At 40.2% G+C, this 24,428-nt stretch overlaps 1 protein-coding gene across 1 annotated transcript; it reads left to right on the top strand.

The window, feature by feature from the left end:
• The first annotated feature begins 3,943 nt into the window (after positions 1 to 3,943).
• LOC137193867 (carboxyl-terminal PDZ ligand of neuronal nitric oxide synthase protein-like) lies at positions 3,944 to 23,958 on the top strand. The gene is made up of 10 exons (XM_067605288.1): positions 3,944 to 4,645; positions 5,204 to 5,275; positions 7,603 to 7,695; positions 7,808 to 7,866; positions 7,994 to 8,102; positions 11,817 to 11,946; positions 12,401 to 12,528; positions 19,981 to 20,142; positions 21,031 to 21,199; positions 21,676 to 23,958. The coding sequence occupies exons 1-10, from the start codon at positions 4,541 to 4,543 to the stop codon at positions 22,206 to 22,208; spliced, it is 1,560 nt and encodes a 519-aa protein (XP_067461389.1). The 5' UTR covers positions 3,944 to 4,540; the 3' UTR covers positions 22,209 to 23,958.
• The last annotated feature ends 470 nt before the right edge of the window (positions 23,959 to 24,428 follow it).

The raw sequence follows: 24,428 nt of genomic DNA, 5'->3' as shown, positions 1-24,428 counted from the left end.
CATGCCAACAACTGTTGATATGGGGTGTCTGTTCAGAAAACGCTAACATTGTTCTGGCGTGCATGGATACATGACGTAGATTTGTTGCCATGTCAGTTTGTTGGTCGATAGGTTATAGGATAGGATTGTTGGTCTAGATTTTCCATAAAATTTAGAGACATTCATGGTGACCAGAGGATAAATATTTATGACTGGTGATCCCTTGACTTTTCTCTAGTGCCACCATGATGTTCACATTTGTGGTTTTGAATGAAATATTGGCTGTATTGCATGAAATTTGGCAAACACCACATTGCCAACTCGAATCGCGTAGTTCAGCTCAGTTCAAAGATTCATAGTCGCTGGCTATGTACAGTAGTTTGTTCACTAAGCTAGGTGATCGCGTCGCTGTTCATACCATTGCAGTATTCAGCACTGATTCTGACAGTCTACAGTTCAGTGGTATGTTCAGTCTGTTGCTGGTTCAAGCTGTTTCATTCAGCTGAGAAGGTATGTATACTTTATACTACTACTTGATACTTATACTTTTTTATGAACAATGTTAATAACGTTAACAGCTCAGCAACCAACTATTTGCAAGAGGTATTTCTATGGCTTTCGCAGTCTATTAATAAGCTTTTAACAAGGAAGTAACGCACTGTGTATCACACCTGAGCTGACAACGGTGCACTCAGTCACCACTAAGTGGAGCTCCACTGCTAAAAGCAATTCGTACATGTTCTGAACCCCTCTAGTATGCACATTCATGTCCCCCTGACATTTCATCTAGCAAATCGTCAGGTCAAAATTTCAGTTTGTCCAAAACTCTGGATTATGATTTAATACTTGCAAAACAAATGTTGGCATGCTAACGCTCTAAACTAAACTGCTAAACGTCATCATGCTAGCACTGTCACTGTGAGCATGTTAGCATGCTGATGTTAGCATTTAGCGACCAGCCTTTACCTTACAGAGCGAAAAGCATGACTGTATATTTTTGGTCTTACTTCTTTTTCTTCAAAACATCAGAGGAATTATTGTGAAAAATAAAAGTGGGCAACAAATGTGATTTTAACTAAAGTTATTAAATAAACAGATGTTAATGCGGCACGTGAATAAAGTAAAAGGAAAACAGAAAGCAAATCAGCCTAAACTTCAGTTTGTTAATTTAAAAAGACTAATGAAACATGGACAGAAAAATAGTGTGTGTGTGTGTGTGTGTGTGTGTGTGTGTGTGTGTGTGTGTGTGTGTGTCTTGTAAATCTATTGTACTAATACACTGTATCACACATTAGGACCACACCACTCTTTCACGTGGCGAGTGGAGAACTGAGAGACAGATAAGAAGATGCCCTGAAGCCACACTTGACCCATATTACGCACTTAAACACCCAACTAAACACCAGATGTGTGACTTACCCGATGGTGAGTGTTAAAATGACTTCAGCATCTGACGCAGATGCATCCATTCCTACTCATCTAATTTAGATTTCTTAAGAAGACTCATTTGGACACAATGAGCTTTGGTTCTTGTCTGTAGAAGTGCTACATCACATATGAACCAAATAAAGTGTAAAAACATGACAACCAGCCGTTATGATGTGCTGGACAAGATGGCACATGCAGAAAATGGTCATTCATGCTGCAGGAACTGGATGCACTGACCAAGACATCAAACTACTTGAAACGAGGCAATCTTCAGAAGAAGGCCTCCACAAGCACCCGATATTATTTCTGTTCTGTTGAAGCGTGATCTCAGGGTATACTTTGTCCCTAGAAAAGTGTGGCTGGACACTTGTATCCCAAAAATAAAAAGTGATTTTGAGAGGTGACACAGCACTCTGTTCATTTGGACCTTAATGGAGTCTCTCTGTGCCTTACTGAGACAGGGACTACAACAATCACACTGAGTGCTTCTTGACACAGGTCAGCAAAAGACAAGAGGCAGAGGTAGAAGTAAAGAGGGACATGGAGAATAAAAGGAGCTTGCTTAATATATAAAGTGGATGTTTCACTTTGTCTCTTCTGCTTTGTCTGTGTCCTGTAAAATGCAAAGAGCTTTGTTGCCACCTGCTGGAAAGAAAACGTGATTCAAGATGGAGCAGGAAATACAACAAATGTGTTGCTGACTGGTGAGAGAAAAGCAAAGCTGCAGGTTTCACTCCAGATTTTCTGCAGTCTGTGGGTGGAATACTGTGGACAGGTGGGCGACCAAAGTAAGCACGGCAATTAACTATTTTCATGTACCTCAACTATAACACTAAAATGAAATTTCCATTTCAAGTTTACTGGTATGTGATGTTTCAGAGAATACTGGTCAATGAGAAATAAGGTCAGATTTTGTTGAACTTAAAGGTGCAGTGTGTAGAATTTAGTAGCATCTAGCAGAACGGACTTGGCAGAAATGGAATATTTATATCAATTATTATATTATTAATATTCATAAGTATGTTTTAATCAGTGTATAATCACATGAAAATAAGGACATGGACAAACCAAACACTGGCTCTAGAGAGGGCCTTTCATTTTTTTCACAGGCACCGTAGGTTCTCCTACACGGTTAAAAGGGGAGGAGAGGGATATTCAGTTGGTTGCAATCTGCAACCTCACCACTAGATGCCACTAAATCCTACACACTGCACCTTTAAAGCTGCTATAATCAATATTTTCATGTTACTATTGGATCAAATCACTACAAGCATATGTAAGGGTTTGTCATAGTGATGAACCATCCAAGAATTATCACCCGACTCTGCAGTTACCCTCAGCTCTATGAACCATTTAGTTTCTTTCGGTTCATTGTTTTGGTTTTCCAGCCTGCAACTTTACAGTTTTGTTGCATTGTCATCACTCTCATCAATTTTCAGCTAAAAAGCTCTGACAAACCCACTGCACACTACCTGCTCAGCACCAGATAGCTGACAACACAATTAGCAACTCCCTGATGAACACAGTGGAGCATTTAACTGCTCAAGAGCCAGATATGGATTTGGTGGAGAGTGAAAAGAAGAGTGAATATTTAGTTTGAATGCTAATGTAGCTTCCTGGATGTAAGTGTGATGTATAAAAGAAAAGTAAGTAAAAACGATTAGCAATGAGAAGAATGCACTGTTATCTGTTATCGCCTGAGGGTGATGCTAAGGTGAATTGGGGTGCTCAGTGTATAGAAGGAGCTGCTGAGGTAGCAGACATATGTTTACCTGCCTCCTAATAAAGTAACCATCGCTAACTTCTTCTCTTTGTTGTTATAATTTTATTTTCCCACAATATTCTGTGATCAGATACAACACAACAGTAAGTATTCATTTGTATCAACTCAAAAGGTTGTGTTCACAGCTTGTTTCTGCTGTCCCCAAGTGGCCAAAAAATTGGTTACCGCAGGCTTAAATTCAAATCTGCAGGACAAACATTAATTAGAATATGAAACACGACGGTCTTATCTGTCACCAGCATAAAGAATTCCAATAGAGGAAGGACTTTTTTTTCTTGTGATAAATGCCAGTCACAAAATTGCTTTGTCAAAACCTATATCTGCTCCTAAAACTGCAAAGTAAAAAATACAGTACAGGAGCACTATAGGTTAAAAAAAAATCTGTGCACATTCAGCAAGTTATACCTTAACTTTATCTATATTCCTAATTACCTGAGGGCTGTTTTCATATTTGACATAAAATGAGTTGCTGCATTGTTCAAGCTCTGCTTCTTGATCATCTCGCCCCCTTATAATGAAGCTGAGCATCAGAGTAAAGGTCAAATCTGTCAGTGTGTCAGCGCTGTGAGAAAAATCCACTAACACCTCCTGGCCTTTATGTAGAGGAGCTTCACCGAGTTAAGAGCATGTTATGGTGTCAGTTAATTAGGCTACAAGACCATTGATGTTCATTTAATGAATTGTTTTGTCGGAGAAATTTTTATTGTCTCTCTTTGTTTTTATATTCTACCTCTACTGTATATGTGCATGCTTTCTCTGAGATTATAGGCTACATTAATCCTCGGAGGAAACCAAGTGCCGTACAAGGACCCCTGGGGCTCCTGGAATCCACTGGGAGACCGTGATTTGGGGAATTGTTTGTTCCCTGCGATGCCACTAGATGTCATACAACCAAACACCAGCTGTAGCTGCTAATACAGTGTACAAGGAGAGTCTGTCTTCATTTATTAGATCTTAACCAGTTTAATGGCTAATAAACGCCCGCTGCTTCTGAATATTGATCACTCACTTTGATAAATTAGTGCCTAGATTGATGCCGCGGTGCTTCGAGGGGAAAAAAAGCAATCATGTGTTGACATCCGTGCGTCATCTGGACCCCGGCGGCGGCGCGTACTGCTACTCCGTCGTGCCTCCTCAGACCGGAGAGTGCACACATCGATCACCGATCAGCGCGTTAACTGAATCCATCAACCAATCAATCCGTTGCGACCGGCGCGACTCAACCCGGATGACCTCCAGAGAGTGAGGAGAGTGCGGAGGCAGCAGCGCCCGGAGGAGATGCGCATATCTGCAGGTCTCTAGCGCTGTCGTAAAACAAGTGTCGGGTACAAGTCAGCTATCATTTAAGCGATGCCAGGGGTAACCAAGTATAATTTAGTGGATGACGTGCATGATTTGAGGATCCCCATGCACAACGAGGAGGTGTTTCAGCATGGGGTCTGCTTCGAGGCAAAGGTAAGGACCCTCTTTGCAACAGATACTTTCTAGGTGGCAGGAGAGATTTCAGGCATGAGGATCATAATGTGTCAAATCCTGAGGGCTGTATTCATGTAACTGCTACTAAAAATCAATGTTTTTGCAATGTTGTTGTTGGTGTTTATTAATCTTGTTATACTTCATCTTTAATTTGCTTTGCATTACTTTGATTTTTTTTGTGATTTATTCATTTCTGATCTTATCCGCATGATGAATTGTTGCTTTAACTGACAACTCACATAATTTATTTCTCTTGTAAAATTTTGGACAACCCTGTCATGAGCGTAGATCAATTCTCTGACAGTTTCCACATTGTCAATGAAAGTTTGAGTCTTTGAATACTGGCATATCCGCAAAGTCAACAGGCCAAGTGATTTATCATCTCGCAGATGGGAATATTTCCAAAAAATGATGTGGAGGCTTTCAAAACCAGTACAACTGAAATAAAAAATCTGCCAGCACAGAGCTCACCGATCAATCAGTGCCAGTCAATCCCTCCAATTGCAAATCTTTCAATCTTTCTCTTACATTTTGCAGTACATTGGCAGTTTGGAGGTGGGTCGCCCCGGCAGCCGGATGGAGATAGTCGCTGCGATGAGGAGAATCAGAGTAAGACATGTAAATATGTAACTTCCCTGAACCATGCAGATGAACTTCACCCATGTGACTTCAGCAGTCATGACCCAACAGTTGATGGAGTGCATGCACATTAATCTTTTCTGTCTCTTGTGTTCTGTGTCTCATCATGTGCACAGTGCTGAGAAACATCTCCTCAGCATCCTCTTTACACTTAAATCACCGGCCTGCGTAAAACCACACACTCGGCAGATTCAGTGGGCTGTCAGGAGCCTTTTAAATCACAGCAGGATTCATAGGGCAGCTCTGATGTTACAGCTGACGAGAGATACAGCGTGCAGGTTTATATGCGATACTGTTAAAATACTGGAAAAAACAACATCTCTCGAGCCTCCTCCTTTCAGACCAGACAAGGCCACTGACAACACTGCAATGCCTTGTCATTGCATATCACTGCAGTGTTACAGAAGCACAGAGAGGAGAGGATTTAGCTGCTTGTCAGCTGTTAGATCTAATCTAACAACCAAGTTATTGTGTCATTCGGAGGTCGGCTGCATCCACAGTGACAGCCAAGAGGGACTTAATCCTGATCCCTTGCACAGCGCGATATAATGGCCATTTGCCCTGTAGTGGCCGAGATTTTAATGATGCTGCCTGTTCGAATGTCCTCATTGGTATATTGTGCAAGAATCTCAATTATCTGTCTCTATAAACCTTTTGTTTTTCTGTTTTTACAATGCATTTTTCTTATAAAAGGGATTTTCTCCTGTACAGCAGCTCAACAGAAAAAAAATGTACCCACACAATGATTGAAGCCGTTATTGGCAAAGTGTGTGTATTGTGCATTTTTCATCTCTCAAAAAGACAAACTTTAAACTGAATATGTGTATCATGTATGTAAAAGCAGACTTTGCAATGGGCTTTTCTGCAAGGTTGCAACACAAAAATAATAAATTGGATAAACATGAAAAAAAGAAAACACATTAAGAAACAAATAGGTATGTAAATGAAAATACAATAAACAGCATGATATTAAATGTGGGCGAGATTTAAATTGATAACATAAAAGTCAGTCAGAAAAAGCATGGCTGTTAGTGAGTTCTGTAATGGCACAATAATTAGGAGTCTCTGCTTCTGGGCAGACACACACACAATGAATATTCAAAAGCTAACATGCCCTTAAAAGAGCCTGAAGTACTTGGAGTGGCTTTAGAGATACAACTAACAGTGAGTTGACCTAACCTGTAGAGTATTTGTTTGCTTGTGGGCAGCGTTAGCTTGAGTTAGTTTCAGGTGAATGTGCATGAAAATGTGGTGTGAACACTTCCTGTGTTCCACTTCATTGCCCTCTGACAGCGACATGTGTGTGTGGAGATGGATGACACTGTTGCCCCAGTTTAGGTAGGGACTGCATGGATAGCATTAGCCTAGATGAGACACTATGGGAGTTGTGTCCTTCACCTGAGCATCTACATTCCTGGCTGCATGGGGAGAAAAACTCCCACACAACAATAAGATGGATGATCTGGATAAGAGCGTATGACAAGAAATAAGAGCTCAGTGAACCTTCCTGCGAGGGGCTTTTCTTCTGCACAGGTCACAGGCTAATAGACAAAGTGCTCCAGATTCATTAGGGCTGAAGTCCCCATATATTACTTGCCATGCCTGTAATATAAATCCGTGAGATTTCTTTTATTCTAAGATTGACATCTTAGAATAAAAAAAAAGAGTGGGATGACGGGTCCAATCCAGCTGAAAATGAAAGTCAGCGTAGGGTTGTTATTTTTATACAAACAAAAAGAAAAGATGACAGAGAATATCCAAGACTGTCATCATGCAGAGAGCGGTGGCGGTTCATTCACTGAGGAAGGGATGGGTGATTTCACAGAACTTCATGTGATCAATTAATCATCTGATGTTGTTTTCAAAGCAAGGGGTGTTATTCCACATAAATCCTGGTTGTTCTTAGATCTCCGGGCCCTGATATTTGGAGTATGAGCCTTCAGTGGAGGCAGAGGGTACAGACTCGAGCATTAATCATGAAGAGGGATGAAAGTGTCCCAAACATGTCTACCTCCCTGTGGGAAGTCGGCCTTTGAAAGCTTAAACAGCTCTCAGAAAAAGAAACTGACAGTGTCTCAGTGTTTACTCAATCTCAGATTTCCCCTGAGAAGAAGATAGTCGTACATAGTATCCTTCTGTTGGTATGATCCCTTCTCTCTTTTCCAATGTATCATTTATCTTGTGTAAAGAGCCTTTTGTCAGTGGGACCATGTAATATTTAGTACAAGCCACGCCACTTTTGACTTACTTTTTTGCCGACCATGAATGTTAATTTGAATATCATTCTTCCTCCACAGTATGAATTCAAACTGAAGAAAATAAAGAAAAAGAAGGTCAACATTGTTGTATCAACTGATTTTGTCAAAGTGATTTTACGCAAAAAGAAGAAGGTCAGTCCTGTAAAATACCATTTTATTTAATCACATACCTTGAACTGTATCTGATGTCTTGTAAAAACACATTTCTTGCTGTCAATTCTTGTGTTTTTCAATGTTGTGACAGAGAAAAGGGTGGACATGGGACGAGAATACAATCTTGGTGACACAGGATCCCATCTACAGGTAGGCCCTCTTGATGATATTAAATGAAAAACAAGGAGACGATAACCAGGGAGCTCTAACCAACTCAATACGAAACCTAATCAAAAAAACAACCAACCTGATCCCATGTAATGCCTTGTCTCAACAGGATCTTCTATGTCTCACATGATGCTCAAGACTTAAAGATCTTCAGCTATATAGCAAGAGATGGACAGAGCAACATTTTCCGCTGCAATGTCTTCAAATCTAAGAGGAAGGTAAGTTGAATTCCCTGATAAACTGAAAATGATGAAAGGATAAGTCTGGTGATATTCTATATTTTTCTTATTGTCAATATATATAAATAAAAGCTGAATCCAACAATGAATTAATCCTATTAACAAGCATTGTCTGTGTAGCTGACATATTCCTCTGTGCCATAAAGCCAAATTGTTGTCAAAAAACTACTCAAAATCAATTAGCCACATTTTTGCACTGGATGGCACTGTTTATTTTGAGTCATCTCATGTGCGGCATCATGCGTCTGTAAATACTCACCAAAGAACCAAATTTACAGCTGAAATTAGCCCTACTCCACAGTCAGCAGCGTTTGTTTTTGGAAACTATTTTGCCTTTTTTTAGTGAAAGTACTGTATATATTGTTGACATTTTCAGAAAGGAATAGTCCAACATCTTGGTAAATACGTTTTTTTTAAGCTTTCTTTTAGAGAATAGATGAATAGATTGATACCACTCTCATGTCTGTACACTAAATATGAAGCTACATCCAGCAGCGGGTTAGCTTAGCTTAGCATAAAGACTAGAAACAGAGGGAAACAACTAGCCTGGCTCTGTCCAAAGACAACAAAATTCACTTACAAGCACCTCTAAAGTTCACTAATTAACCATTATTGTTGTATTATGTGGGGTTAGGTTGTCACCATTAGGTTACACTTTGGTTTTTGTATGGGCTACCTGTTTACCCCTGCTTCTAGCTGTGCTAAGCTTAGCTAACCAGCTGCTGGCAGTAGCTTTATATTTAACATTAAGACATGAGAGTTGTATCAATCGATGTTCCCATCTAACCCTCGCCAAGAATTAAAATTTTCCAAAATGCCAAACTTCCTTTTTTAATGTAGTTGGTAGGAATGAATGTGCTTGGGCCTGAGAGCAACAGGACAGACATGGGGATTTGCAAAGTACTGAGAGACGGACTAACACATCGTTGGTTTTGGTCTTTTCATTAAATTTGTTGACAATAATAAAAGTATAGAATATATCCAGCTTCATTCTTGAAGTGGACTGCAAACAAATGTGAACTGCAGCCAGTCTGTCATTGAATTTTGTTTTCAGCTGAAAGCTCTGTATATTATTCAAATGATGATTTTATTGCCCGTTGTCTCACATGTATGGCCAGTTATTCTGCGTTGTGGTGAAATGCTCATGAAAATGAAAGGCATGTTCTTATACACATATCTGCATATCAAGCAGAGCCAGTTTTTTCCTCAATGACAAAGACAGAGCATCAGCGAGGTTGACTCCCATCACTTCACCATGGATACCAGACAGACAGTGACTTAGCTGAAGCTGAATACTAATCATCCTGGTGGGAAGAGAAAAGAGGAGGGGGTTTTTCATTCTTCAGTTAAAGACATTTTCAACACTGCTGAACGAACACCCACCTCATTGTCAGGGACACGGCCAGCGGTGCCGCACTGCCTCCCCAGGGCTGCAGAGCTTTATCTGGGTGTTGCAGACCAAGCATGTGGCTGAGTAGGAGGAGATGGACCTGCTGATAAGAGGAGATTTGATTTATTTTCATCACTGCATGCTGCGGCCCAGCAGGGCTTACATGTCAGCTCAGTACATCCATAGAGCATAGAGCTTTGTGTTTAGCCCTGGGAGGGCTGGCTGTTTTACTTGACAGTTTTAAACCAAAATTAAATTTTGTATTGACGGGGCAAAATAACTTTTTTTTTACTCTGTGTGTTATTTCTTTATGCTATTTCACATTGAACTTGTTTGAACTACTTTCAAGCTTGAGTTGAGATATTGACTGAATGCCTTAGGGCAGGATGATCCTTCAGAGGCAGACAATAATAAATTCATTTTGATGCTGCTTTTGCCACTGTTCAATTTAAAAAGAACACAAAACCTCACCTCTAGTGAGATTGAGGAAGGATATGGTGGATTAAGTTTAATTCCAGTGGATTTAGTATGCTGCCACTGGACTGCATATAAGGGCTTTAGGAAAAAAAGAAACCTTGAAATCAGTCAGGAGATCAGGGAAGTGCTGGCGTCTCACAGGCCATGTTGACTTTTCTTTCCTGTGAGTGCAGCTTAAGACACATCAATACCCATATTTAAGCCAGAACAACAGTGAATATTTAATCTATTTAGTATTAATATTTTACAGATTTTTTAAAAAGCCCTTAAAGACAATAGAACAATCAAATTATTTTCTTGATTCATCTTGCTGCTAGTCTATAAAATAATGAAAAATACCTCTCACACTTCCTCAAAACCACTTCAAATTGATTGTTTGGTCAGTCAACACAACCTAAAGGTATTTATATAAGACAAAGAAAACTGTGAATCCTCTCAAATGAAAAGCAGAAGCGAGGTAATGTTTAGAAAAGCTTGAAAAATGACTTAAACAATTAATCAATTATAAAAATAGTTGCAGATCCATCAACTAATCAATTCACAAGTTAAATAATGCCAAAACCTTGATTTAAGATCATAATGAAAATACACTCAAGTGAGCAAAAACCAGTACATATTTTTTGGAAATGTGTTGAGAAATAGCTTTAATGTCATTTAAAGGAATATTTGGAAATTTCGGGAACAACACTTACCGTTTCGTTTTGTTTTTTTTTCAATCAATACCACTCTCATATCTGTGCCTTATCTTAGCTTCACATCAAAGCTGGAAACGGCGGGAAACAAATAACAGGTTAATCCTTGATGTTTTTTCACTTTGTTCAGACTAAGCAAACAAGATTCAATCTTCTGAATTAGCTCTAGTAGTGCTTGTGGACTTTTACACAGAGCCAGACTAGATGTTGTCCCCCTGTTTACAGTCTGTATGCTAAGCTAAGCTGGCTGTAGCCAGCGGACAGTTAATATCACTTCTCTAGACACATAGAGAAGTGATATTAATCTTCTTATATTGCAGATTTCAGGAATGTCAAACTATTCCTTTATTATCACTAAAGTATTTTTGTTTAGGTCTTTTTCACATAATGTAAATAAGTCAGTTTCTCATTTTTCATCACAAATGTTGTGTATCAGGGCTTTATGTGACTCATCATAAAAATAACTTGGATATAAACAGGATTAAAGTAAAATTGAAAATGTTACTCCTGAGTGAACAGGCTGCATATACTGTAAATCATCTGTAACAGAACTTTAGAATCCAGAAGCTAATTTTTTCAGTTTTTGCAAATGAAACCATCTCTGATGGATGACCTGGCGATGCAGGTACACCTACTGAGCCTCCTGCAATAACAACAAACTTATCTTCACTCCCTCTGCCATCAAAGCTACTTGCCTCTGAAATGGACCAATCCATCACTATGACAGCAGAATATATGCAGAGCAGATAGACAAGGACAAGCAGCTGAAGCTCTGTGTTCATAACTTTAATTTGGTCTCTATCTCTGCTCCTGTTTGCTCCCTCCATCCCCCCTCTGTCTTCGTTTTTCATCTCCCTCTCTGCTCCAACATTCCCCATTTTCTCCCTTATTCGCTGTGTGTATTTTTCATCTGCTTTCTCGTTACCTGCACACAAATGTATGTACCTATCCACTTTCTTCCTGCACAATTCCTCTGGCACCTCACTTTCTCCCCTGCTGGGTTCCTTCATTTTTTGCATCCTGCCTTACTGTGCTCTTGCTGCTACTTTCTCCCTCCCCTGCTCTCAAAACCCCAACACACACGCTGCCACACATACACACTCTCGCTCGTTTTATCTCTGTCCTCCCTCCCAGTCCCAGGCCATGAGGATTGTGCGGACGGTGGGTCAGGCATTCGATGTGTGTCATCAGCTGACCCTGCAGCAGAAATCTGACGACCAGGAGGATGAGGAGGGGAAGGCGGACGAGTCTGAGGCAGCGCCAGGTGATTCACACCTACACACAAACACACAAAATTATATCCACAAATCCAGTCCCTTCCCCGTTCTCCTTCTGCAACAAACTCAATCTCCTTTTTTTCTCCTCACACAACAACACACACAAACTCCCCAGGACCTCTCTTCCTCTCTCCCTCTTGCTTTCTCTCTCACACAAATGAAAACACCTGAGAGCCTGCAGAAACAAACACACCTCCCAGAGAAAAGATGTCATTATCCTCTGCCAATAGTGTTTTTTAGCAGCTTTCCATGCTGCAGCCACAGATTGGTTTTGGTGAGTCGTGCGGGCCATTGATCAAAGACCTTGCTCATGTGGGGCTCTGCCAGCTCTTTGCCCGCTGCTGCTGTCACTGCCTCCAGATATGTTGCACACTATAAAGCTCAAAGTAAAAAGACAGCATTAAAAAATCCCCCTCCTATACCTATCTGGTCTCTCCACAGCTAAGAAGAGATTTGCATTGTCAGAGGAGACCGACCTTGAAGCCACAACAGAGGAGAGCATTGAGTGTGTCTCTTCATCAGACCTGGAGAAGAGCAAAAAGGACGAGGCCCTCGGTAACGACGGGAAGGTAGAAGATATAAGTTGTCCTTGATCGTTTCAGTCCCACTATTTTCTCACTCCTTTAGAAACATAGAAGGTTATATAAACACTAAAGCACAGATTGTGTCCTGCAGAGTGTAGTTTATGGACACCTCATGGCACCACTCTGCAGCTAACAAATATTATCATTATCAATGAATCTGTAGATTATTTTTTCATTGGTTTAATTGTTTGGATTGAAGTGTTAGTGAAAAATGCCAAAACCCCAAAATAACATTATAGCATTTTTGTTTTTAAAAAATTACTTAAAGGGGCACTTCCTCAGATTACTCATCTTGAGGAGTGCTACTCACCTTGTGAAAACAGTAATGTCCTCTGGCTCTGGAAGAAGCATTTCTTTTGGGCCCAAATCTCGATTTGGATAACTCTACAGTATAACAGAAGGCCAGCTATACAAACTGGGGATGTGGCGTTTAAAAGAAGTGGGTGTTTACCAGGCAGGGAGAGTCTAATGCTAAGATGCTATATGTTGCATCATAGGAAATATAGACCAGGAACTTGACCACTTCCTTTAATCTGTTTCTTCTTAGTCAGTCAACATTATGTTAATGTAAAACTAAATAGCTGAAGTACCCTTTAAAACAATTAATCAATTATCAAAATAGTTGCAATTAGTTATTTCTTTTGCTTGACTTTGCTTAATTAATCAGCCAATTGTTTCAGCTCAACTAAAACGCAGCATCCTAAAAACTTTTAATGCCTATAATTCCTGAAACTGGACTGATTTATTCTCCTTCTTCCACCCAGTCATGACACAAAACTTTATTATTAGATCATTCACTTTGTCCCATTTGCAGTTGCATGTTCAAGAAACATCTGAGAATAAACAAGATGTGGTTTAGCAGAACATATTTTTTCCAATATTTTTGAAAAATTTTCATTTAAAATATCAGAAATGTCCTGTAAATAAATCATTCTGGGAGGTTCACAGCTCACACAGGGGTATGATGAAAGTTTGGTCTCATAAGGGGTAGTATGAAGAAAACACAGCTGAAGGATGTATAGGGAGCAACCGTGTCTCTAAGGGTTGTTTGTGATGAAATGCTACACAAGGCTCCTCAATATTGATGAGATCATATGATTTATTGATGAAAACGCAGCAAGATTTTCTCACACTGCTTCACTAATCCTGCAATGTCAGACAAGCAGATATCTGCTGTCTGATATTTGTCAGCTTATTTTCCATCTCAGTCTCTGTGGAACTGTTGGTTTATTACCTGAGAGAGAAAACTAATGTTTTGCTGGCGACTGGTTAATTGGTTTGAATTGAATGGATATTAGATCTAATTACATGGTCATCTGAGAAGAAGGAAATCAGTTTTATATTTTCGTTATTTAATTCTGCCACAATATTTCATATGTCCAGATCTCATGTGCAGTTTCTCCCTCTTCAATGTGTAATTTGAAGGTCAAGTGTCCTTCACAGTCCAATATTAATGACAGGAGAGTCCACCATATTGATCTCCTGTCTCAGATAGGACAGATAGGCTGTGTCCTTCATGGTCTCTCTTCCCACTGCAGCACTCTAACATAATTGTGTCATAATTCCTGTATAGTCCAACTATCCAATGGCAGCCGGTCCAGTCAATCTATAGATCTATTTATAGATGCCGCTGATCAAATCCCCATTAGGACACTCTCTTCACAATTAGATTGAGTGATGCTACTCTATATTTTGTAATACAGGCGAGATGTCTCTTTGCTATAACCAGCATTTGCTCATGAAATGTACAGAATGACTCATTTATAATGTTTGTGTTTGTGGATAAAGTGCCCACCTCTTTAAATTACAAAATAACAGTTTGAAATGTAAATTTTAAAGGTGTCCTGTGGAGTTTTCTTGTAAACAAACAAAAGTTAAGTTTACATTGAGCGTTACTCTCCGAAACACATTATGTGTATACTTGAGACCTAACAAAAGTGTTGAATGCATTTTCTTTCTTGAGAAAGAAAATGCCTATACATGCCCTATACAATTGGCTTTGCAATTTCTCAAATTGCAAAGCCAATTGTAAGTATTTTAAATCCTGCATGTTTACTAGCATGCAGTCTTCCACTTCCCTGCCCTTGCTGACACATTGCTGCAAGTCTTGGCACATTACAGACACCTGTAGATCATTGGCAGTAGTGTGAAACCATTGGCAGGACTGTGCCATCCTCGTGCCTGCATGAGACAAACAAAACAGGGACACAGTCATGAAAAAATGCTCCATAGTGTTACTAGAGGTCTGAAACTCCACAGTATACCTTTATTCACTTACAGCAGATATAAAGCAGCAATAACCAGTATTTTGATATTAACATTGGATCACATGACGTGTAATGTGAAAGGGATCACTCATAGTGATGAACCTACAAATCATTGTTACTAGACTCTGCAGTTCCTCTCAGCATTACAGAGCGTTTTAGCATATTTTAGCCCATTGTTTTGGTTTTACAGCAACTTAGTGTTTTGGTTCACACTCACTGTTCTCATTAGCATCAACAGCAGGTAGCTGCTTTCTCTAAAAACTCGCTATATACTACCTGTACATGCACCAAACAGCAGACAGACAAAGTCAGCAACTAGCTGGTGAATATAGTGGAGCATTTAGCAACTCAACAACTAGATATTTCCCTCAGGAGTTTGTGGAGACCAAAACAGAGCTAAAAGGAGAGAAAATATTGGACTAACTGTAAATTCATCAAGGGGCCAGAAACACAACTCCAAATGAATTCTAGTGTTGCTACATAAGTCAAGTCAAGTCAATTTATTCATAGGACACGTTTAAAAACAACAGAAGTTGACCAAAGTGCTTTACAGAGAGATTAAATTATGGGATTATTTGTTTGATGATCACAATCAAACAAAAACACAGGATCAAAATAATAACACAGACATAAATAAGACAGAAAATCAAATAAAATCACAACACAAACAGCATTGCACAGGTGACAAATAAAGTACAAAAAAATATAAGCCAGAGTGTCGTCAGGCATGTCTTCAAGATGACAATTGAGAGGCTAAAGAGAAGAGATGGGTCTTTAGGCGGGTTTTTAAAGCCATCAATGAAGGGCAAACTATTCCACAATTTAGGGCCAACAACTGAGAATGCTCTATCACCTTTGGTTTTTAAGTGGGTCTGTGGAATGGAGAGCAGTGATTGGTCAGCAGATCTGAGGGGTCTGGAGGTGGAATAGGGGATGAGCAGTTCAGAGAAAATCAATTCTGTACTTCACTGGTAGCCAGTGAAGAGAGGCCAGTACAGGTGAGAGATGGCCTCTCTTCTTGATACCAGTTAGGAGTCTCACTGCTGCATTTTGAACCAGCTGCAGGCGAGATAGGGCTGACTTACTAATCCCTACATAGAGAGAATTGCAGTAGTCGAGGCAAGAGGAAATAAAAGTGTGAACTAAAGTCTCCAGATCTTTAATGGACAGGAAGGATTTTAACTTTGCAAGTGATCTAAGATGGAAGAAGCCAGTGATGATGACTGAGTTGGTTTGTTTATCAAAATTTTAAACCAGAATCAAAATAACACCAAGATTTCTTGCGTGGGACTTTACATTCAGTGGCAGAGGCCCAAGGGCATTGAATGTGGTTGTGGAGTTGTCTGCAGGGCCAAAGATTAGGACCTCGGTTTTATTCTGGTTTAGCTGAAGGAAGCTTTTTGCCATCCAGGATTTACATCCTTAATGCAATTTAGGAGGGAGTTAACACTGCATGGATCACAAGGTTTCAGTATTAGGTTTCAGTACAGCTGGGTGTTGTCGGCATAACAATGGAAGGGGATATTATATTTTCTGAAAATGCACCCCAAAAGAAGCATATACAGGGAAAGCAAAATGGGGCCTAATACGGATCCTTGTGGTACTCCACAGGAGATGGGTGCATTATTACATTATCAATTCTATCAGAGGCTGATCAGTCTTGGAGGAAGGAGGCAAACCACTGAAGGGCCTGTCCCTGAATGCCAACAACATGCTTCAGGCAGTCCAAGAGGATGGAGTGATCGACCGTATCAAAGGCAGCCAAGAGATCTAAAATAATTAAAATAGTGTAATATCCTGAATCTAAAGACAAGAACAAATCATTTGTCACCCTCAGGAGAGAGGATTCTGTGCTATGTAGCGTTCTAAAACCTGATTGAAATTTGTCCAGTATGCTGTGTTTGTCCAAGAGGGAGATGAGTTGATTGAAAACTACTAAGAATTTTGGATAAAAACAAGAGCTTTAAGATTGGTTGATAATTATCAGGAACAGACCGATCTAAGTTAGGTTTTTTGATTAGAGGGTGACTTTAAAGCAAGCTGGGACATAGCCATAGACAAAGAGAGCTATTAATTATTGATAAAATGCTAGGCCCAACAATGTCCAGCACTTCCTTAAGTAGGTGTGGGGGAATAATGTCTAAGGGACATGTACAAGGTTTCATATGTGAGATAATATGTGTCAAAGAGGAGAGAGAAAATGGTTCAAAGTTGGTGAGAACTGAGGAGCATGAGCTTAAATCTGACAGATCATAGGCCGGTGGTGAGATCTGAGATTGTATAGTGTCAAGTTTACTAGTAAAGAATCTTTGGAAATATTCACAGGTATCCGATGTTGCTTCATGACAGTTTGTGACTGCAGGGTTGCATTTATTGTATTAAATAAAACTTTGGGTCTATGGACATGTTTGAAGATGATGTCAGAAAAATATTTGGTTCTCTCTGCTTTGATACACTGTTGATATTTAGCAAGACAGTATCTCAGATGCTGGTAAGACACTTGGAGTTTATTTTTTTTCTATTTATGCTCCGCTCTCTCTGCCCTCCTGCCTAACCACTTTGATTTTTGCTTTTCTAACTTTATAAGGTGCAGTTGAGTCGAGAATATTGGTGCAAGTGCAATTGAATAGTGTGACCAGTTCTTCTGTGCCCAGACCAGCAGGGGGAGCTTTAATGAGAGCAGAGGAGAAGGCATCTGAGAACTGCCTGGCAGTGAGAAGGGTAATAGACCTGGAATAGTTTCCTCCCATACTGTGTTTAGGAGTCTGGGAGGGGGAGGAGTGAGGTGGAAAATATAATGGGCCAATGATCAGATTAGCTGACCTTGTTTATCTGGACATTGGGCACTGGCATGCCAGAAATTAAGATAAGGTCAAGAATATGACCATGTACGTGAGTAGGACCCATGACTAACTGGGTAAGATTGAAAGAGTCAATTAAATGTAGAAAACCCTGAACAAGTGGGTTAGATGGACAGCAAAAGGGAATGTTAAAATCATCACTAATTAAAAGGTTATCACAAAAGACAAAAAGTCAGAGAATTAATCAATAAAAACCTTGTTGAATTAGGGGATCTATATATACATGCACAAAGTATTGGAATTGACTGTTAGATCTTACACAGCAGTCATTCAAAACTTGTATATTCATCAGTTGACATGGGTTTATTAAAAATCATAGCTAGACCCCCACCACAGCCAGTAAGCCACAGTGAGTTTAAAAAAATATATTTTGGAGGACACAACTCAGAAAAAGAGCTGATTTCACCATGTCTTTACCAGGTTTCAGTGAGAAATAAAATTCAAATTTATGGGTTAAAATAAAATCATTTAAAATGAAGGACTTGTTGGAACGTGATCTGACATTTAAAAGCACCATTTTTGCAAGAGGTGCCACCTGGGGGGTATGCAAAATGGTTTCCATGTGATTGGATGAAATACGGATCAGATTGCATGTGTTGGAAACAGTAGTGTGGCTGTACTGCTGACAATATAACCTGGTAGTATTTCTACCTATTATTCGTACTGATATACTGGCATTCGTAGGGGGAGTGGAGCCTCAAGAACATAGCCCAGACTCTTTGGCTGTGTGAACTGGAACCAACACTATGAGTTAAAGGGCTTGGGCTGAACAGACATCATTTAAGGGATGATTAAAAGGGGGTGATGTGTCACTTTTGTGTTTACAGCTTGTTTCCACTGCCCAACATGGCCAAAAAAGCAGTTTCAACTTAATTTAATTAAAAATTTAAAACACTGTTAAAACAAGTATTGTGGGTGTCTGACTGCTGTGAAGTAACTTTAAGATATTTCCATCTTCAGCTTGTAAAATGGCAGAAGAAACAGATTTAAGGCTCTAAGGTTTTAGTAAATTTTCTGCTTTAGTGTCAGGACCAAGCATTTAAAGCAATTCTTCTTTCAACGGTGCATCATTGCATTGCCTATAATTCAAGCAGAAATCTATCACAGAATCAAACCGCAATACAAAATCCTCCATCAACGTCTGCCTCAATAGAGCAGAATGCAACTGCAAACTCTGGATTGATCTGCCTCTGGTGTGAAATGTTTAAACAACTTGACATGGTAGATAAAGTATAGATCTTTCTCTCTCTACCCTCATGATTCATCAACTATAAAAACTCACTAAACCTCACTCAGTCCACCTGCACACACATGCAACACAAAGAAACCTATTTTCTGTGCTGTTATGTCATTTTGGGGAAAGATGGAAATCACCAACCAAAGTGTGAATTGAAAGGTGCAAATTCAGGCAGAGGGGGTACACAAAATACATACAGTTCAGTTTAACGTGTCATCACAACACCTTGAAAATCACCTAATGATGTTATCTAGTAGTTTAAGCACTCATGGATTTTTCCTTCAAGATGAAAACAGACAGACTCGATGCTGCCAGTGCAGTGTCTCTTGGCTGTTCTCTCCCTGAGGGCCTCAGACTGACGGGCTGACTGTCAGTTTTTTAACAACTTCTTCAGATGTGTTTCTACACACGAGCTCTCATATGTTTGTTCATTCCACTTTTACTCCATTATTTAGGTTTGTTGGTTATACTACATCACCGATTACAGTACTTTCACTTATATCTACTGTACAGCTCATCCACAGCCATATTCCTCTTGCTGTGATGTATTGTCTCTTTGTTTACTTTGTTTTAAAGTGGTAATATGCAAGATTATGGCAGCATCTTTGCTGCCAAGCGCCCGCTGCTAAGAAAGTTTTCCACTGCACTGTCCAGGAATGATGTAGCAATCAACTTCAGGGCTCCAGCAGCTTTTTCCCTGTATTTATTTTATTGAAACTTGAATGTCTGTGGGTGGTGCTCCTGTTTCTATTTGTTCATGGAGGCTATGATCACTGTAACTACCCAGGCCTTCTTCTGTTGATTCCAAACCAACCACATTTGTGGTATTTGGTATCAATCAATCTTCGGTGTTGCAGAGGATTTTCCTGGAACTCCTTTCAGACACTCAGTGTTTAGAACATCAAATGTACGTCTTTCATGAGCTTGTCACGGGTGAAGTCGTTCATCAATTGGACATTTACTGAAAATATCACACTATTTAATATCACAATATCAAGACTTTGACTTTACTTCAACATTTTTCATGCTATTAAAAGTATCAGTGCCAAATTTACTGTCATCTCTGCTTTAGGAATCCGATGACCCCTCTCTTCTGCTGAGCTCCCCCATCCTCGGAGCCTCTGTGTCAGGTCAGTCGGCAACAGAGGCTCCCTGCTCTGCAGACCACCAGGTCCACCTCCTTCAGAAACAACTGCAGCAGCAGGAACAGCAGGCACTGGCAGCTTCTGCACAGGTACTGATAACACTGGACAGTTTTTTTCCTTGCTTTAAGAGGAACAGTTTCCATGATATACACTTCTCTTTTTTTGTTGAGGATGAACTGAATTTTAAGAGCATGTTTGTTGATGATTTCCTGACTAACAAAGGCACAATTATAGCTTTGCCCTCAGTAATATGTACATTCAAATTCTTGAATTAAAATCATAGTAAAACTTAATCTGGCGTAACACAAAACTTTCTGTAACAGTGACCACATTAATAAAACGAAAATCTGGAAAGTTAGTGAAAAACCGCAGGAGTCACACTTTCTCATCTTATGTGGAGAACGATGACGATAATGATGCACTATTTCCCTTTTCAATCAGTGATGTGTTATTTAGGGTGTTGTGAGGAGTTTTTATTATTGCATTTTCATCTCTTTGATACCTCTAAACTTTTATACAGTCTAACATCAAATTAAATATGCTTTTGAAGGCCCTTGAAGATTTGAAGCAAACTGTTTTTGAGCTGTAGACTTTTTGAATCACTTTGAATCACAAGTTGATCCATAAGGCTGATGTGTTGCTTTCAGTCTGTCTCTTCTAATGCGGTTTCTGATGAAAGCAAAGCATTCCCTCAAAGTCATTAATGCGCCAAAGAGGGAATCTGTAGACCTAACAAAAACCCAAACTGAAGAGTAAGTGTGGAATTTCATTAGCAGATTGCCTCTTAACAACAGTAATAAATGAATGTTTCTAATTTGGATAAAATCGCATTTTTAAAAGAAAATCTTAGGAAATAATAATGAAAGCTAATTGGGCTATGTCTCTTTAGTTTTTTATACAGACTGATCCTTTTCTCTTTGTGTCATGTGTGCAATATTGTCTGAGTTAGTTTTTTAACTGTCTGTTGGTGTATTCAGGTGCACGTGCTCCAGGAGCAGTTGTCGGTGGAGGTGTGTGCTCGAACCGAAGCCCAGACGAGAGTTCAGAGGCTGCTGCAGCAGAACACGGACCTGCTGCAACACATTTCCCTGCTGGTCAAACAGATCCAGGAACTGGAGCTCAAAGCTGCAGGGCGTTTAACATCTAGTGAGTGGAAATCTGCTTTAATCTCCACTTACTACTCAACTTTCTTTTTCATATACAGTATATATTTCTATTTTGTTTCTTTATTTTCATCACATTTCCTCCCCGTATTATATGCCATCCAAAAATCATCCTGTTTTCTCTGCACATTTTTGCCTCTCCCCTCTCCTTCCTGTCTTCATGGCTCCTTTTCTCATCCACTTCTGGCAGACAATTAATTATCCCCATGGCACCCTTCTCTGTGGATTCAGTGCTGCTCTCTGCTCTCGCCTCCTTGAATGTAGCTAGTCGGGATATTCTGCTGTATAGCTATGAATTATCAAATCCTGTTAGCACAGACGTCATCCCACTCTGTATAATCTCATCTGCTTTGCTCAGACCTCTCTTTAAATGTCTTGCTTCTCTGTTTACATGTGATAACTACTTTTTCTCTCTGTACTTTGATCTTTATTCTAATCTCTTTTTTCATTTATCCTTAGTGGGCTCCCAGGACAGTCTTCTGGAAATCACTTTCCGTGCCAAGCCCCCCAGCACGCCCCGTGAACCCCTCACCCCCTCTTCATCTACGGGCCCCTTAGCATCTCAGTCCCAGCACCAGATTAGTGACAGTGCCTGGGTCTCCCCCCTCCCTGGGCCCTGCTCTCCAGGCACCATGGGCACTGACGCCAGTCTTCTGGGGCTCAGCGGCAGCGGAGTTCGGCTTGAGTGCTTCCGTTTCTCGTTCCGGACGCCGGACAACCAGGAGCAAGGCCAGGAAACAGGGGAGACTCCCAGCGACGGAGCCCCAGATGACAGTTCGCTGCTGAGGGATCAGGTCTTGGGAGCCCTGGAGCTGCTCCGGTTCAGGGAATCAGGGATCGGATCAGAGTACGAATCGAACACAGATGAGAGCGACGACCGGGACAGCTGGGGGCATGGGGAGGGAACGGGGGGCGAGGGTGCCGCTCGACTATTGAACGTGTTGAATGCAGAGGGTCTACCGGACTGCTTAGGAGATGAGATGGCTGTGTAGTGGTGCTCTTAAATCTGCAGTAGCCAATTTTACACTTAACACATAAACCCCAATAAGAAAAAGGTGAAATTCAGAATCTGAAGGACTTCATGACCCAGAAATCATGCATTGTGACAGTAAACTGCATTGCCTGCAGATATAAATTAAGGTGGCTGAGAGTGAGTCCAGCTGGAAAGAGTGCTCGCTTGACACATTTCTGAAGAAAGTTTTGATTTTGAGTTGGGTTTAGATTTTTCACTTCCTGTGCACTGAAAAGATGTGACTTACAAAATTGTATCATAAAACATGAATGATAAATGTTCATAAAAACAAGCTTGAAACTAGACATCACATGATTAACACATGTGCAAGTTCAAAGATAAATGCACACACCAAATAATATAAGTAATAATAATAGCTTACAGAGTTCTGAATAACCATAAAGATGTTCAAGCTTATTTTTATTAAATCATTCATGTCTTTATCATATAAGTTTATATAAAGAGCACAGTTATCAGTCCAAATTTTTTGTGAGTGAAGTTTCATGAGTTCTACACCACATACAGTGTATGTACTATACTGTAACTAGGAAAACATACCTTCAGCATCACCATTTTTGTTTCACAGCTCTATTGCAGTTCCAGTTTGTGATGTAGGCTGAAAAAAAAACGTGCGCAATACAACTTTGGCAAGGTTTTCAAACATTGAGACTGTCACAGACAGTCAGATAGTTTAAACACTGTCAGGCTCTGTCTCTCTGTGTCTGGTATGTGTTAAATAACGTACATGTGTATGTTGATAATTGATGTACCTTACAAACGTTTGGTTCCCTGCCTTGGTGCCATCGCCACCTGCTGGGCTTGTTTCGCTGTGGTTGTGTCTGTGTTAATGGATTTGTGACACATCTGGCATGGACATTGTCATGTTTGTTCTTTTCTAATATGAAGAAAAAGACTCCCTCGCCAAGTCTGTCTGGATATGCTGACACATTTTTTGGAGTGTGAAAAGTAAAACCTTGGCTGTGCTTGCTTTGACACTTGATCTGTAATTACACACAATGAGCATGTATGCCTAATAGATTTTGTCCCTTTTCAATACATTGTATATAATTTGATCAACTTTGATGCAAGGCATAAAATACTTGGCATGATTTTATTCATACTGTTCTTTATCCTGTTTATTATGAAGTACATTTTCTGATTAGTCAAGCAATGCTGTGTCTCAGAGGGGATCATCACACTGTGTGCAGGTGCTGCTACAAGCTTATTTGTGCTGCTTAAAAATGTAGCCACCACATAATGTAAGTATTATTTATTAATGCAGTACTGCAGCAGCGATAAACTGCTGCGTCACTGTTGCTCCAACCTTACGAGGAACTGTTAAGAAAGTCCTCAAGTACCTAGTCGTGGATAGATGGAAGCGTCTGAGACTTCTGCACGCCTTCATATTCTCCTGGCCAGCTGTCGCACCAGTTCTACTGTGCTGACTGCGAGCCAACTCTTTGAATCACTGAATTGGGGACGTGTCTTTGAGCTCTTTCCAAAATCGATTAATCTCTTCCCGGCCCTCCTCTCTCCCTCTTCCTCTCCCCTCCCTCACCTTCCTCCCCTCTGTTCCCTGAAGCTCGTTACCTCTTTCTCACTCTCTTGCACTCACAATCTGTCTGCTGTATCCATCTATCAATATTTCTCTGTCAAGGTTATGTCTGTTCACATGAAGTGTACTAAAAATGAAAGTGCACTTACATCGATGTATCTCCTCGTGGAATAAAATGCCCTTTCTCAAATGCTGTCTGGTGTCATGGTATATCCAGTGCATTTTGTGTGAGTTAATAATTACTGAGATGTATCCGTTCAAACTGAAAAAATATCCTAATAATAAGCAGCACCATTCCCTGGGTTGACCTTTCAAAGCATTTTCCTTGTTAGTATTTATTACTGGTTGAGAAAATGGGATATGCACATGCAGAAGGTCTTTTGTGAGGCTCTCTATCATCATTACAGATACACCAGCTGTGGTTGTTGCACATGTTCAGCATCCGTCAAGCTCACTGTGTGTGCAGACAGCAGCCGCTTGATGTAACGCTGCAGACAAGCTGGAAAATATGAAGAATATCAGCCATTACTCACCCACCTCCAGCCACGACACCCTGCAGCTCTGCTAGTGCAGCTGCTGACACAGATAGTGGGCGGCCTCCAGTAGCTGGCTTTTACTTTGCATGATTATAATAGTGTCACTCTG

This window comes from Thunnus thynnus, chromosome 12 (assembly GCF_963924715.1).
Source record: "Thunnus thynnus chromosome 12, fThuThy2.1, whole genome shotgun sequence".
In the NCBI taxonomy this organism is placed as follows: domain Eukaryota; kingdom Metazoa; phylum Chordata; class Actinopteri; order Scombriformes; family Scombridae; genus Thunnus; species Thunnus thynnus.
Note: the sequence above shows the minus strand (reverse complement) of the source record. Positions and strands in the feature narration are given on the sequence as shown.